This window comes from Triturus cristatus, chromosome 2_1 (genome assembly GCF_964204655.1).
Source record: "Triturus cristatus chromosome 2_1, aTriCri1.1, whole genome shotgun sequence".
Classification (NCBI taxonomy): Eukaryota; Metazoa; Chordata; class Amphibia; order Caudata; family Salamandridae; genus Triturus; species Triturus cristatus.
Window position 1 is genome coordinate 511,790,915 of NC_140581.1, and position 17,628 is coordinate 511,808,542.

Sequence of the window (17,628 nt, forward strand, 5' to 3'; positions counted from 1 at the left end):
ACATGGAGAGCGCTAATTACCTGTCCCATGATGGGTGCTTCCCTTCGTGCTGGGCTTGTGAAGATCAGTGCGTGTGGAGCGCTGTGGGTCGAGCACTTCGATCTGCCTTCCTCCCTGAGCGTTGGGCTCTACAAAGGGAGTCTCTGTGCCAGGCGGGTGGTGAGAGCCCGAGAGGTGCAGCCAGACAGGAAACTGAGTGCGACCCCTGCCTGTTGCCGTAGCAACGGGGGAGCTGCGGGAGAAACCCGCCCGCCTCCCCAGCAAGGGAGGCCCCGTGCTAGAAGAAGTACTCGAAGGACTCTGGCCCGTGGTGGGCAGGGCCAAAGTCCGCCTGCCGTACGGTGACGGCGGGAGCCTATTAAGGCTCCATGGCCAGAGACACGTCCTGACCAACAAGGGAGAGCTGACGGAGACCTCGCTCCTGTCAGCCTGGCCCTCTGGGTTTTACAGAACTCAAACTGGTGGCTGGTCGCAAGCTTCCTTTCTACAGAGCCGAACCTAGAGGGGGCAGATGAGTCCCAAAGGGCGTGGTCGCCACCAGGTCAGTGGAGGGTGGAGACTGGTTGAGGTCGTCCGTGTGGTGCGCCTGCTTGGGCCAATCGTTGCCAGCCAGACAATGGGGGGGAAGCCTGAAGATTGCTGGCGTACGGGGAGATGGGGCACGGTTGGCCCCAGTTGGCCTGAAGTAGTGGCCGGGCCCTCCCCCATGGTATTGGAAGCTGTACCTGCCTACTCAGCAGCGTGATTTAGGCACAGCATTCTGTGCTGTGAGGGCACCACAAGGTGTTAGTAATGCGGGCCTTGGGGCACCATGACCTCAGCATTTTTCTTTATGACAAGCGCCAAGTTGCCCTGGGGACTTATGTGATGTGTGCAATCTAGGGGTAATTATCCCATTGCCCTGCTTGCGGTGTTGGGCTCAAGAGCAGGGTGAGATCTCAACGGAGGCCCCTATTTAGAAGTGCCCTACATGCTTATTTATAGCTTAGGCACCCATATGCGCAGTAACGGTGATCTGCATATATCTATGGTAGGCATGATGTGCTCATGATATGTGTATTGTGGCAAGTGTGCACTATGGTGCACTGATGATTATATGTATGCATAATGTAATGTGCTAAGTGTAATCCTTCCAGTAGTTACTGGTTGCCCTAACTGTGATCTTTATGACAGTGGCCCGATTGGCCAGGTGATTCATGTAAATCCCTGTGAAGTAATGACAAGTGCCTAGTGGCATGGTTATACATGTGATTGTGTTCTAATTTTTTATGGATAATAAAAAGGCTATGGGATACGCCTGACTGCTCTGCCAAGCTACCAAGGGGGTGAGCAGGGGTTATCTTAAGTGTGTAACTTCCTTGCCCTGATTAGAGTGGGGGGTTCTGCCTGGCTTAGGTGCATGTATAACACACGAAACACAGGGGGTCTAACAGCCAAATTTGAGAGGCTACACTGTCGATACTGAGTCAACAAGATCTCAAAATATCTTTATCGCACACACATAACGTATTAATAAAGATAAAGAAGGAAAAAAGGCTAACACTACATGCATAGAGGAGACCGGTACATCATCGATTATTTGTAAAATGGCTGATTAATCCACAACAGATTGTAAAGGGTTTCCATCAAATTAGACTCAATGATCAGTCCTGTCATTTGGCCAAACCCATGTGCAAATGAGGCTGGTCCCCTGATCAGTGGGACACTCAGCTCCGCACCTTATTGTTGTATCAGGATTTGGTCCACCAAATACACAAACCGTCCATGATGACTGATCTTTTGATGGTAAAGTAAGAAGAAATAGTGCAACGAACAAAAAAGTGATTTAAAATAGGATGGAATGTCCTCCTTCTAAATACTTTATTCTACGGACTGGACACGCCTCCTAATTAAAAAATAGAACAGTGCAAAAGAAGACAGTGACAATTATCTGTCTACATAAGGGCCAACATGTTTCTGCCTAACGGGTATTTAATCCCTTGGCATTCGTCAGGGCCTCTGCTCGTATAATAGTTGCACTCCTAATAGTGAAATATAGAATTCACCACCATCACCAAAAACAAATTATAATAAAACTGGTTTGAAACGGTACAACCTGTAACAACCATGGACATTAACCCTCCGATTCACAATGATTACTGTGAATTCCTTTGTGGTAGGGCAATAGACCTCACCTCACCTGGACACTGCTCAGGTACTAAGAGGCCCCGCACTTTCCGTCGGTACCTCAAGCTCCCATCTGAGACTAGCCTCCCCCAAGTCAAACCGGTCCTAGGATGCTTGATTCCGGTCCAGGGAAGACATGGCTTGGCAGTTCGGGCTGGACTGTTCCCATGAGGCACAGGGTCAAGACTGATTTGCATATGGCCATGTCTAAACTGGGGTGGCGTAGTGGGCAAAAGAACGATGGATTTAACCCAGATCTCTTGACTGGGGGAGAATGTCTGCATTGTCAGCATTCCGTCCATCATTTGTTTGTTGTAACGCTTTTCGCCCTAAGTGGGATGGGTATTCCCAGACGTGGGACCCGTGCTCACTACGCCACTAGAGTCAAGCTATCTTGGCTGATGACGGCTGATAGCCAGAAACCGGTCCTAGGATGCTTGATTCCGGTCCAGGGAAGACATGGCTTGGCAGTTCGGGCTGGACTGTTCCCATGAGGCACAGGGTCAAGACTGATTTGCATATGGCCATGTCTAAACTGGGGTGGCGTAGTGGGCAAAAGAACGATGGATTTAACCCAGATCTCTTGACTGGGGGAGAATGTCTGCATTGTCAGCATTCCGTCCATCATTTGTTTGTTGTAACGCTTTTCGCCCTAAGTGGGATGGGTATTCCCAGACGTGGGACCCGTGCTCACTACGCCACTAGAGTCAAGCTATCTTGGCTGATGACGGCTGATAGCCAGAAACCGGTCCTAGGATGCTTGATTCCGGTCCAGGGAAGACATGGCTTGGCAGTTCGGGCTGGACTGTTCCCATGAGGCACAGGGTCAAGACTGATTTGCATATGGCCATGTCTAAACTGGGGTGGCGTAGTGGGCAAAAGAACGATGGATTTAACCCAGATCCCTTGACTGGGGGAGAATGTCTGCATTGTCAGCATTCCGTCCATCATTTGTTTGTTGTAACGCTTTTCGCCCTAAGTGGGATGGGTATTCCCAGACGTGGGACCCGTGCTCACTACGCCACTAGAGTCAAGCTATCTTGGCTGATGACGGCTGATAGCCAGAAACCGGTCCTAGAATGCTTGATTCCGGTCCAGGGAAGACATGGCTTGGCAGTTCGGGCTGGACTGTTCCCATGAGGCACAGGGTCAAGACTGATTTGCATATGGCCATGTCTAAACTGGGCTGGCGTAGTGGGCAAAAGAACGATGGATTTAACCCAGATCTCTTGACTGGGGGAGAATGTCTGCATTGTCAGCATTCCGTCCATCATTTGTTTGTTGTAACGCTTTTCGCCCTAAGTGGGATGGGTATTCCCAGACGTGGGACCCGTGCTCACTACGCCACTAGAGTCAAGCTATCTTGGCTGATGACGGCTGATAGCCAGAAACCGGTCCTAGGATGCTTGATTCCGGTCCAGGGAAGACATGGCTTGGCAGTTCGGGCTGGACTGTTCCCATGAGGCACAGGGTCAAGACTGATTTGCATATGGCCATGTCTAAACTGGGGTGGCGTAGTGGGCAAAAGAACGATGGATTTAACCCAAATCTCTTGACTGGGGGAGAATGTCTGCATTGTCAGCATTCCGTCCATCATTTGTTTGTTGTAACGTGTATCCTTTTGGGGTCAATGAATCCCCATACCTCACTGCCATATAAGATTTTTGCCTTACTAATGGCCCTATACAAATTCACGATTTGTTCTGGAGACCATCATCCCAGCCTGTGTGCGAATTTCATGGTTGCCCCAGAAGAGCTGGTAAGGGAACTGCATTTCTCATCTAACAATTTATTGAACCTATTACGGGTGTCAAACACAATTCCCAAATAAGAAAATGCCTGCACTTTTTCTAGGGGGTGGGACCCAAACCTAAAGATAAATTTCCTGCCTGGCCTCTTTCCCATCTCCATAATGTAAGATTTGGAGAGGTTAGCGGACAGCTCCAGGTTCTCCATAAAGGTAACAAAACCATCGATCAAATGCTGAAGGCCCCGCGCGGTGCGTGACAAAAGCACCGCGTCATCTGCATAAAGCAGGACCAGTATTTCTCTGTTACCTATCCTCGGGGCGTCCGCCCCTAATACCCCCAGGGCCTTGTCTAAGCCGTTAATATATAATGTAAATAGGAAAGGTGCCAGAATGCAGCCCTGTCTGACACCCCTAGAACAGGGAAAAGGATCCGTGGTGTCACCCTCCTCTTTGTACCGGACCCGGGCTGAAGTATACTGATGTAAAGTGCATAGGATGTTAACCAATCCTGGATCCAAACCCATATCCCCCAATAGCGCCCACAATTTAGTGCGATTAACCCGGTCAAAAGCCGCTGTCAAGTCCATGAATGCCAGGTACACCGTCTCTTTGCTAGCGACGGTGTACTTGGCAGCCAGGAGATAAAGATTAAGGCATTGGTCAGTTGTTGAGCGGCCCGGCCTAAAGCCGTACTGGATGTCCGAGATGATGTCATGCTCATCCGCCCATTCCATTAGGCGGTTTAGTATTGCTCTCCCCATGACATTCACTGAGACATCTATGAGGGAAATGGGTCTGTAGCATTGTGGGTTATCTTTATTGCCCTTTTTAGGTCGAGGACCATCCGGTCTGCCGAAGGCAGAACCGGAAGTCGGAGATTTAATGTTTCTGAGAGTGGCTCTTTAGCCCGCCTCTCTTTTTGGCTCTCCTCCATTGGCTGGCTTCCTAAACGGAGGCCAGCCATTGGAGAAGAGAGCCGTCCCTCCAAATAGGCTCCGTCTTTTTCAGATTCGGGGGCGTGTTCCGTGCTGTTCTTTCCACTTTTTAGCCACGCCCTTTCTCAGGCGTGTTTTTCTCTCCTCCAGCCAATGGCAAGAGGAGAGAAAAAGAAACACGCCCCCGAATCTGAAAACGCCGCTGCGTTTCTCCGAGGCATTTCTGCTTTGCCTCGGAGAAAGGCGGCGGTGTTCATGACGTCCTCTCCCCCTGCTCTTGGCTCCCGTGTTGGCTGCTGCTCTGGTCTCGTCCCCCCTGACCGAGCCGCATAGGATCCTAAGGTGTCCATGCCAGTGTAGCCTAACTGAGGCTCCCCAGCAGTTTTCAATGTTAAGGAGTTGAAAGTGGTGCCCAGAATTGCCGTTGCTGCTTTAACTGAAACAGTTACTTTAAGGGTCGTTGAAGATGGGACCCAGAAACTGTTGCCACTTTAAGTGGATGAGCTATAGTTTTCTCGTAGCAACAAATAGCTCTGCAAGGAGGTATGCGCTTGTTGTGTGAAGTGCTAATTCAAATCAGTAATGCCAATTTCAATGTTCCCCCGGAAGACTTGGGATCGCCCCGTTAACTTTAAGTCAAAGTGCCCCTTGCCGCTTTAAGCGAAGCGGGTTTCTGCTAATCACCGCCCACACATCAGAAAGGCTTCGCACGGAAGTAAGCAGTAGAAGCAGGATAATTGCGTAGCGGGAACTCGTCACGTACCTTGCCCGAGTTGACAGCTGCTATACATACATACATCCTGGTAAGCAGGGGTCGATCCTCTCTTGCGTGGCGTGGGTTCACTTGCTGGCGGGTTGCTCCATTGATAACAATTGTCGCCAAAATGAAATAAATAATGAAGCCGATGTCGGTGCAGTTATCGGGATACGTTTATTCAAGATAGGAGCTGGAGCAAACCTGACCAGCACATCAGGGAAACCGTCTCTCCGTAATGGCTGAGCACGGAACGCTGGGCTCTGGAACAAGGCGCATGGCCCGTCCACGAGACCAGACAGCCCCACGAGCACCTGCTGCAGCGTTTCTTTCCGCCGGCATTTACCAGGCCTCACATAAATGTCGAGAAAACTCGTGTGATTAATTATCTTCCGGGAGAGCGAGCAGCATTTTGTATAGTTGAGGTTTTGACTCATATGAAGTTAGTGCAGAGGGTTAATAGAACGTGTACTAAGTAGATTACAGGGTGCATATGATGTAAACAGATTACTGCTTTCAAAAGAGACATCCTTCTGTTACTTACCATTTATAACTTAAAGTCCTAATATAGAATGGTGAGCTATTAACTTTCATCCCAGAACTGCATACACACTGCAAAGTAAACATTATTAGAAAATTGATTAATGTTGCAAAAAGGGTTAATTTGGCTTGAAATCAATTCGTATTATTAAAGAGAACTCCCAACTATGCTGTTTCTTTTTCGACTCTGCGTTTGTGCGACCGGTGCCACCACACCGGGTGCTGGCTTCCTGGCGGCGCCGTGTTCAAAAGTTTATTAAACTTTTGAAGCACCTGCTGCAGCGTTTCTTTCCGCCGGCATTTACCAGGCCTCACATAAATGTCGAGAAAACTCGTGTGATTAATTATCTTCCGGGAGAGCGAGCAGCATTTTGTATAGTTGAGGTTTTGACTCATATGAAGTTAGTGCAGAGGGTTAATAGAACGTGTACTAAGTAGATTACAGGGTGCATATGATGTAAACAGATTACTGCTTTCAAAAGAGACATCCTTCTGTTACTTACCATTTATAACTTAAGTCCTAATATAGAATGGTGAGCTATTAACTTTCATCCCAGAACTGCATACACACTGCAGAGTATACATTATTAGAACATTGATTAATGTTGCAAAAAGGGTTAATTTGGCTAGGAATCAATTCGTATTATTAAAGAGAACTCCCAACTATGCTGTTTCTTTTTCGACTCTCTATCTACCTCACTCTCTATCTCACTACCTCACTCTCTATCTACCTCACTCTCTCTCACTACCTCACTCTCTATTTCAATACCTCACTCTCTCTATCTCACTACCTCACTCTCTCTCTGCTAATGCAATAGGTATCACATATGCAAAAAAAAAAAGCTAATGCCAATAGAAATGACAATGCCATTTATTTAGGGATACAATAATGATAAAAAAATAATGAGCAATACCAATAGCTCTACCTATAATATTGCCGAGACCATTGCATTGTAAATGCTTGTTAAATATTGGGACAATTATCGCAGTGGACCATGAAGGAGGCATGCCTACCTCTACTGCTGTATTAATTACTCTTGCCAGGATGGGCGCCCACAAATCTACCTGAGGAATCAGGAGATCCGGGGGGATCCCATCCGGGCCTGGGGCCTTATTACGGGTCAGTCCCTCAATTCCTGCCTTTATCTCACCTAAGGTGAAAGGGATTTCCAAGGCTACACCATCTCCAGCCCCATCAGATGAGAGAGGAGTGCTTTGGCTTTCGTGATTGTAAAGACCTTTAAAATGCTCCACCCAGGCTTCCGGAAGGACATGACAGACTGGCTTAAGTTTGTTCTTGTCTTGGAAAAGTGGTTCATTCACAATTTTCCAAAAAGCAGTCATGTCCCTAGCTTCTGCCGCTACTCTCAGATTTTCCCATGCCTCATTCTGCAATGCGGTTTTACGTTGTTTCAGAGCCTGTTTGTATCTCCCCCTACACGTAGACACCCTGTTGTTGTCTTTGGGGACGATCTTTAGTGCTATTTTCAGATCTCTCAGGGCACTAGAGCATTGCTGGTTAAACCACCTAGGAGTAACTTCTACTCCTTTTCTGCCTCTGCTTCTAAGCAGCCCATCTATGCAATGGGCAACTCCCTCAAATGAAGTAATAAAACCCTCGCCTTACTCATTCTTTTTGTTCGGAGGAATCTCTGTTGACCCTGTAAACCCCAGGGAGAGGTACATAGGGGGACTGCCACTTCAGAGCTGGGTGGCGCCCTCACTGCCAGTCTTTCTCCCCACCAGGAAAATTACACATTGGAAGTTGAGTACCACTACACAATTCTAAGATGGGAGCTGTTCGGTGGACCGTGGGGTAGATGGTGGGGTTGTTTTGGAGGAGCGACCCGAGAAAGAGACACTGCCATCCGATTAGTAATATCCCCTCCTTCACCCTTCTCTGTACTTCATAGCTCTGGCGCGGGACCTGGGGCACAAGATTCTGACTCTATATTTCAAGTTTAAAACGTTGGGTTTTCTTTTTTCAAAGGGCTTGGGTCCTTCAGTGTGAGTGGTGTCAGGTTACACATCTTCGGAAACATAACATTATGGCGAAAATTAGCTTTTTTGGGTAAGCCATCTGTTTATTTTTCTTTTCATCCGCAAAGAACTAAACATATGCATGCTTTCTGATGAAAAATGAATTTTTAGCTTTTATTTTACACAATGATCCCTTTGCTCTCCTTTAAAAGTTTCTCCATGTATTCAAACTTACAATATAGCTATATGTTTATGAGTTTTGCAGATTTACTGTTTACCTCTTTCTTCCTCAGCTATTCGGATATCCTGATCGAGAGAGAGGTGCTAATGCAGAAGTACATTCACTTGGTTCAGATAGTAGAAACTGAAAAAGTCGCAGCCAATCAACTGAGACAACAGCTTGAGGATCAAGACACAGAAATCGAAAGGCTCAAGTCAGAGGTACTGAAGCGATTGACTGTTTGGGTCTATGGAGCCGTCGTGAAAGTGAAACAGTCCCTGCTTTTGGCGTTTCGGGGCATTCAGATAAACATTTCTCCCTGGTCGTGAATGAAAATAGCAGTGGTTTGTTGCTGTGAATATTTCTTCGGGTGTCAGCATGGAAGAGGTGGAGTAAAAAAACAGAAGGGGAGTAGGACTAGCCGAGTGTTAGCAAAGCCTCTCGAACAGCGCGTAGATTGTAAAATACCTAAATAAATGAGTAAGTGTCGATGCTGAAGCGTGGGCAGCCGTCGCCCGTCTACACCACCAGAGTCCACCTCCATGGCGCTTCTTCCCGGGGGCTCTGCTAAGCCATTTTGTGAGAGACTATAACTCTTTATTGTCACGGTATGATGTACGAGCCGCGATTTAATTAATCCTCACAGTGGCAACATCGTTTATTGGGGGAGAAACAGTGGAGAGAGGGGACGGCGGCACATCTTGTGCTGCTGTTGAAACACCCTTATCAATACCACGGTCTGATGGCTCCATAACACCTAATACATTAAAAAATTGTGGCTGTGATTACACGGAAGATCCGAACAGCAAATCATGTAATGATTTTGCAGAAAGTGCAGTGCCATTGACAGAAATCTTTAATTGCATCCCTGCAGTGCTCGCAAAAGAGGGAGGAATTTGTGAAAGGAAGAGTGCAGTGCCTAAAGAAGCCTGTGGACAGTGCAATTATTACAGTGGCGGCTGGTGACATTTGAGAGTGGTGAGGCGTAAAACTTCATGATGAGTGCCCTGTGGCAAGCAAGCGTAGTGAGTGAACCTGACTGTCATAACACGGGTTCCAGGGATTCTCCCCCGGGAAAATGTTGTAAAAGGTGTGGGTAAATAGTGCATTTTCAAGCAAATTGTAGTTATGACATCAATAAAAATTTCATATGACAATGTCGCTGGTAACTGCTTATCTAACTCACAGGCCTGTTCACGAGCACACTGCGCATGCTTTCTTTTTCAAATTGCCATTAGTGAGGCACCGGGTTGGACAGCACTGGAGAGGGAAGGTTAGGGCTCTGGATCTGGCACTGGCAGCAGTGCTTCCCTGTGCCTCACCCACACCAAGGTCCATTTTACCATCCAGTTTCGAGCCTCACTAAACACAAAACAACAGCGCAATCCTGCTAGGTCAGTACTTGGTACAGTGCACACATGAATGAACTGAAAGCCGAACATTCACACAAAAAGATAGACAAAAGCATAATTGGCTTGCTTGCTGCTCAACCGTGTTGTCATAATCATGTGCACATTTTCTTTCACTGACCTGAGGTTCACACCAAATAAATTAAATAAACGATTGTCATGAAATTGGAACTCCGAAACGGTGAGCATACCCAGGAGGTAGAACTGGCCGGCAGTACATGCCTTCAGGGTGCCCAACTCTGCCCCAGTACCAGCCTTTACACGTGACCCATCCTGCCCTGTCTACGGGGACGCAGGCTTCCCGCAGAAGTTCCCTATGTTGGCAGCGGTCACACTCTTAGCAGCTGAGCTGATCCATTACAGCCTATAAGTCAGTAAGTTAGGCCCGGGGTTCCTTCAAGCTCAGCATGGGACTCCAAGCTTTCAATGCGGCACATTTAGTATCAGCAATAAATAGATGGGGTTTTCATTCGGGCTCCGGGGGCTAAAGATGACCAATGATTGGTTAAGGCCACAGGGTGCTGGGGATATGAGTCTGCCCAGGACGGTGACACCGCCTACCGCTAGCCCTCGAGTGATGCTCAAAATCAATAAATAAACCAAATAGCCCTTCTTTGAAGAAGGAAACGTGTTTACGGCAGCATTTAATTTCAGAATAAAGAGGTGTGGTTATGCCAGGTGAGGATGACTGCCTTGGATCGCGTTGCTTTGCTTTCCTCTTTGAAAAACATCTTGCGCCCCACATACTCTTCTGGCTTCTGGCTTCTGTGCGGCGCAAACCCGTTCAGACTACCTCTCCTGGGGCAGCACTAGACCTGCTTTGCAAAACACTGAGCCACGCGCCACTGGTAAATACCGCAAGACGCTGCTGCTGTCTCAAACCATGAAGCGCTACTGTCCAATAAACTGAGCAAAGCACTGGTGTCCACCACGAACCAAAGACTTCTGTCCAACACCATTTGCTGTACATTGGTGTCCGACTCCAAAACCTAAAATCAGGCACTGCTCTCCAACATCATGAACAAATTCTGTCCAACACCATGAGCTAGGCAATGGGGTCCAAAAACCACAAACCACTAACACCATGAATAAGGTGACCATAATTTGGGAACCAAAAACAGTGAAGTAGACATAGAAGTAGGGTTAAGTGTTTGTGAGATTTTACACATGCCAGAAGCCCGCTCATAGGTTTTGCTGCAGAGATCAGAGGAGACTGCAGTAAAGTACACCGGACCAAATCGCTACACACACATGTAATACATACTGTCTTTTTTTTTATTTTAATTTTTTTATTTTATTTATTATTCCAGTCAGCACTGACAAAACACATATATTACAGACAAAGCAGTCTTTGCGGTTGCATATACTTACAAATCTCAAGAAAAAAAAAACTCGCATAGTCCTGTACATAAAGAAACTAATTTATGTTCTACCTCATCCCGGACATCTGACACCCATAGGGCTCCGTAATTTAGCAACATATAATACAGTTGATTAATTCCTGAACACAAGATTTGTTGTTTCATCAGTTTGCTGCCCTCCTGTAAAACGGATGAAAACAGACATGTCCTATGCAATCCTATCTAAAATGTGAATCAACCGTGTACTTGTGTAGTCTGAAGATACTGCGTTAGGGGCTCCCAGAAATCCCTAGGTCTCGGCGCTTGCGGTAGTTCTTCCGCATAAACCTCTAACGTCTCCCTACAATACGACATATCAGTAAGCCAGTCTTTAAACCTAGGGGGGGCGTTTGCTGCCTCATCGGATTGCAACACAACGTTTGGCTAGCAGTAGTGCAACAGCTAAGAACTTCCTTCTTTTGGCAGGTTTAAGTTTGTATATTCCCAGTAGGCAAACAAGTGGTGCATTGGGTATTAGTTCAGTCAGCATATTCGTGAGTGCTCCCATGAGTTCTTGCCAATACCTATGGATCTGGGGACATGTCCAGGCCATGTGCAAAAAATCTGCATTTAATGCCTCGCATCTGTGACATTTGTCATGTGATCTGAGTCCATATTTATGTAACTGAGTCGTATTATAATACATTTGATGCAAAAATTTAAAGTGAATGATACGTAAATTGCAGTTTGATGTCATCAGTTGTAGCTGCGTGCAACCATATTCCCAATCATGTTCATCTATGTCATCACCTATTAGTGCTTCCCACTGTTTAAGCGATTTGTTTGTTACCTCACTCTGTTCTGCCTGTGACGCGTTGTTTAAATGTGTAAACTAATGTTTGACGAGTAGGTGCTGTTAATAGAATCTGTAGGGCTTGCAATTGTGGCGGTTCCTCTGGAAATGATACATATAGCTCCCTGAGCGCCATGTGCAGCCGTAAGTGTGCAAACAGCTTCATAGGTGTATGGTGTGCACTTAATGATGGATCCTCCCTCTAAATGAATCTGCCATGTGGGAAAATATCACTCATAGTGACAGTTTCATTTCCCCCAACAGCAGTAAAAAAAATTCTCCTGCGCAACTGATATTCTCGGATGATGTGCTATAGGGAGAGATGAGGCGTAAATGGGGAGTTTCTGCGCGCGGTGTGCTCGCGTATGCCATGCTCTTGAAGTGCAGTGCACAGTTTGGATCATGTCTTTGTGTGTAAAAGACTTTGGATCTGACACGTAAGCTATCAGTGGGGTTGGTTGTACACTATGTCTCTCCACTGCTATGTGTGGTATGTACGCATGCGGTTGAAGCCAGTAATGAGCATGCTGTGCCTGTGCGCAATAAAAATATAATTGCAAATCTGGTGCACCGAAGCCCCCTTTATGGTACGGTTTCGTCAATATTTTCCAGCCTATTCTGGCCTGCTTCCCTGCCCATGTAAGTCTTTGCATGGCTGACTGCAATTTAGAAAACATCGTCTGCGTGAGCCAGATAGGAATATTGATAAATAAATATAAGAATTTGGACAAGACTAGAGCTATTCTATCAGCTAGCGAAAGGGGCATCTTTATCCAGCGGTCTATCTGTTCCTCAAGCTTAGTCTGCCGTAGTTTTCCCATACCACTAGTTCTGGATCTTGATGTATCCATATGCCTAGATACTTGACCGGCTCTGTTTGCCATTTCAATGGGTATTCTAATCCCAGTTTATCCGGAGTCCCGAGTATTGTTCGAAGCGTATGAATTCTCTTATAAGTTTGTTTAAATGAATGTTAGGATAGTAAATAGCACCATATCATCAGCGTATAGTGAAATGCTGAGGGGTCGAAGATGAAACTGCAATGCCGTCTCTGAATGTCTTTGGCGAATTTTACAAGCTAATGGCTCATGAATCAACGTGAACAGGATGGGTGAGAGCGGGCAGCCTTGTCTCGTCCCTCGACTTATACTAATGGAAGTGGACGTGTGCCCATTAATTCTGACTCTGGCAATGGGGTCTGTGTATAAAAGTTCGATCCATCTCAGAAATGGCTCTGGAAAGCCCATTCTGCGTAGCACTGTGAACATAAACACCCACTCCACTGTATCAAAGGCTCTCGCCGCATCTAATAAGGCCGCAGCTGCCGGTAGATCCAGATCTAAATAATGGTACAGTGTAAAGATGGTGCGTATATTTTGAGTGGTAGATCGTGTCGGTACAAATCCGGCTTGATCTGGCAAAATCAACTTCTCCTGTAGGAGCTGAATTCTTGTTGCTATAATTTTTGCTAATATCTTTACATCAATATTTATCAAGGATAAGGGGCGGTAAGAGTCCCATTTAGTTAGGTCCTTATCCGGTTTGGGGAGCGCTATTAAAAGTGCTTCTCTTAGCGAGGTCGGGAGTTAACCTTCCTCGTATACTTCTTCGTACATTTCCGCTAAATGCGGTATCAATAGGTCCCGGTATACTTTGTAGAATTCTCCGCGTAACCCGTCCAGGCCTGGAGCTTTGTTATTTGGTAAAGAATTTATCGCTTCTATAATTTCGTCTTTTGTGATATAATGGCATAAAAATTTGCACTGATATCAGATAGCCACTCAAGAGCTATGTCATCCAAATATTGATCAATGTCTATTGGTGTTGCAGTAGATCTCTTTGTGTAAAGTTGGAGATAGTAGTCCTTAAAGCAGTCTAAGATGGACGAGGTATCATATAGTGTTTGATTTTGTGTGTTCTCTATCTGTGTTATATAAGCTGCTGTCGGTGCCGGTCTAATTTTGTTCGTTAACGCTTGCCCTGGTCTACCCCCCTCTCCATAGTTGCACGCTGTGTACCTACTGATTTGTATTTCATCTCATCAGCAGCATATTTCTGATAATCATTCATTCTCCCCTTTATGTCAGCTAATAACGTGGGATTTTGCATTTGTGTATATTCTCTTTCCAGTTGTTTAATATCTCTTTCTATCATTGTTAATTGTTGCTGAATGTCTTTCAGAATCCCAGCATGTTTGCTAATACAGTGCCCCCTGATAGTGACCTAAAGGCTTCCCACAGTGTCCGTGTGCTATCCACTGACCCAGAGTTAAGGTCAAAATAGTCCTCTATTGCCTGGTGTAGTTCACTGCGAAATACTTGATCTAAGATTGCACTTCCCTGAAATCTCCATGTGAACTGTCTTGGTATGTATGTGGGGACTGCCAACGAGAGGCAGACAGGTGAATGGTCTGATAACGTCTTGGGCAAGTGTTCCACCCCCTTTGTCCATGTACAAGCATCTTGTGTGATCAACCAATAGTCTATTCTTGAATATGTATTGCGTGTCGTTGACGTACATGTTCCTTCTTTACGCTCTTGTTGTCTCAACCTCCATATATCAGACATCGCCCATATCTCCATTCCCTCTTTAAGCACTTTGGCAGCTTGTTTACCGTATCTTTCATTCCCAGTGGACCTATCAAGGGCCGCATCCAGACATGTATTAAAATCTCCTCCCCCTATTATTGTTATGTTCGGTAACTCCCTCAGTTTAGACCATATGCTTGCATAAAAACTGGGGTCATCGTTATTTGGGCCATATGACGTGACTATCGTCAATATTGTTCCCCCAAAATTTCCCTGTACTATAATATAATGCCCTTAGTCGTCTTTAATGGCATGAATAGGCTGGAATGGGGTCCTGCACCTAATCAACAGCAACACCCCCCTAGTGTATGTAGAGAATGAAGATGCCATGCGGTACGTCACCCACTGTGTGCATATCCGTCCCTCAGTGAGTGATGTGAGATGTGTTTCCTGTATGCAGGCAACATCTATACCATGTCTGTCTAAGTATGCCAGTACCTTACATATTTTCTGTGGATTTTGGCGCCCGCGGACATTCTATGTTATGAATGTCAGTTTTCGGGTATGTGAGTCAGTATCAGCCATGCGTGTCGTCTTCTATATCTTGAAACCACTTCCGCCGCTTACACAATTTGCAGTTATAGAAATGAATGTCTATTTCCTCGAACGCTGACCAGAATTTTTTGTCTTATCCCTTTCCCACCCCCCTCCCACTCCGCCCTTTCCCCTGTAGCGGAGACATATCCCAACAAATTTAACATAGAGCCGAATTCTCCCCCCCTACCTTGTAAGGTAGGGGGAGAGAGTAACCCAAAAAACTAACTTATGTGGTACTCACGAGTGGGCGGGAGCTGCCACCACAATATATTGTGGATATCCCACATGGGTGGACGCCATGTCAACAGTCTCTTAAAATACAACATAGCACATCATATCTGTAACTTGCTTCTAGCAAGACATTCCCCAATAATAGTGTAGTCAGTGAAAGCCTAAATCCAAACAGTCAATTATAAACTATCTATTAATTACGTTTGTGGAATACTCCCAAGTTTAAGATTTTTTAACTTATCTGCTCCCAGCAGCATGTATTTCTCAAAACTGTTCATCAGGATAGGTACACCGCTTCCGTTTGCAGCCTATGTGCACCCTTCTTTAACGTCCATTGCGTTTGTGTGTCTACCGTATCTGAGGAGCAGCAATGTCATTGTGTGCAGCAACTTTTTCGTTTCCCAGCAGCACTCCGTGCTTCCATTTGATGGGGCGGCACATATGAATAGTATCTGCACTTATTTTCGATTCTTTTATTCCACGTCTGATGTATTTGCCTGTTCTTCCAATTCTCCTTGGGGAGATTTCCTGCGCATGCTCCGTTGACCTTTCTGTTGGAGGAACTTCAATCAGTACGTCTTTGGGGTCATTGTAAATCTTTGTCTTTCCATCATCCGTAACTCGGAGCCTGGCAGGGTATAGCACAGCATATGGTATATTTAATTCTCGTAGTTTTTGCTTTGCAGGACCGAATTTCTTCCTTGCTTCCTGAACAGCCCGCTGTAAAGTCAGTATATAGGGAGATATCCATACCATCGTGACTTAGCTTACCCAGCTCTCTAGCTTTGTGAAGTGCTGCATCACGGTCTCTGTAATTTAATATCCTTGCTATTATCGGTCTTGGTGTTGATCCAGGCGGTGGTGTTGGCGCCAACGATCTATGCACTCTCTCGATGATAAAAACTTCAGAGAATGTCTCCCTGCCCATCAACGAAATAAGCAGCTGTTCAACATAGCGCTCCATAAGACCTGTGTTTGTGGTTTCCGATATGCCGTTAGGTGGATATTGTTTCTCCGGGACCTCGCTTCTAAATCCTCCGCTTTCGGCGTTAGGGATGCCAGGTGTTTATCCATTTTCCCTTGCTTAGAGTCAAACTGCATTTGGGTGTCTTCAGCTTCAGATATATGGCGCTCAGCCATATCAAGTCTTTCCGTGTGTTTATCCAAACGCTCAGACATCCGATCAACTTGGCACGTTGGAGTGTCTATTTTCCCATCAATGTTGGGTAGGGCTGCTTGGATCGTGGTGAACATGGCTTGCACATCATCGTTTGTGACTCCACCAGTTGCACTAGACACCGGTTGCGTTGATGGTTGGTCTTCCGCCCCCTGATCTGGATGTTTTTGGCCTGTTCAAAAGTGATTTTAGGCTGATTTCTGTCCGTCTTGCCTATGGTCTTGATGATGTTTATACCTCTATGCCAGGTACTACAACGCCTCCAGGCAAATGGTGAGTATCACTGTGCAGATATTATAGAGGTTGCATCAAGAGTACGCACCACTCCGAATGACTGTTGGTTTTAGCTTGAGCAGATAAGTGTAAATGACAGGTTGGGCTAAGCTCTGAGCAGAGCGGGTCACTCTATGGAGATCTGAACATCCAACGTACATTGAAAACACCAGCTTACGCTCCCAAGCAGTTTATTGACCACTTCCACCTCAGCAGCAACGCAGCTTCTCTTACAGGTTATGGTGTGCTCGTTACCACCTCAGTGCCACAGGGCCCGCTAATGGCCTTGTCTCCTTATTCTCTGCCTCCTGCTGACCACATATGATAAGGCAGCGCTATAATGCTCCCGTAGTTTGCCCCTGTTTGGGCCTTGGGCGTCCAAAGTCAACAACTCGGAACCATTTGGTTTCAATATGCGAACCTATGTGCAATATTTGAGCCTGTTAGAGGTATTCCCATAAATTTACAGTCACTATATACCAGGCTGTAGGCAGGTGCCGAGCAGTTAAAGCAACAAAGGAGGGATGACCAAGTGTCTATTGAGGCGTTCGTTATTGCCGAATTTTCCAGATCGGAGCTCTGTAATATGCAGCACCTCCCCTCCGGAGCTCTTCGGCGCGGCCTAATATATGCCCCTGCATACACCGCAGATCTGTACACCGCTGCTCTCTCCACTCAAGACTGTCCGCTATTTCCACTTACGGTTTGCTGCCGTTTGTATATCGCTCCCCTCTGCTATATACTGCGACTGATATGAAATTAGCGGCTGGGCATTCCACACTGGTTACGGGCGCTTTCTTCCTCTCTTCGGTTTTCTCTCACCACCCGCTGGTTAGTCGGCACGGTCTCGTTCTTCTGCAGTATTCAGCGCTGCC

At 46.3% G+C, this 17,628-nt stretch overlaps 1 protein-coding gene across 2 annotated transcripts in view; it reads left to right on the forward strand.

Moving 5' to 3' along the window:
- The window catches only part of RASGRF2 (Ras protein specific guanine nucleotide releasing factor 2), a 2,022,215-nt gene that overhangs the window by 623,429 nt on the left and 1,381,158 nt on the right, over positions 1-17,628 (forward strand). For both annotated transcript variants that reach the window (XM_085632406.1, XM_085632407.1), the window contains exon 3: positions 8,419-8,566. In XM_085632406.1, coding sequence (XP_085488532.1) covers positions 8,419-8,566 — 148 coding nt within the window. The remainder of the gene's footprint in view (positions 1-8,418; positions 8,567-17,628) is intronic.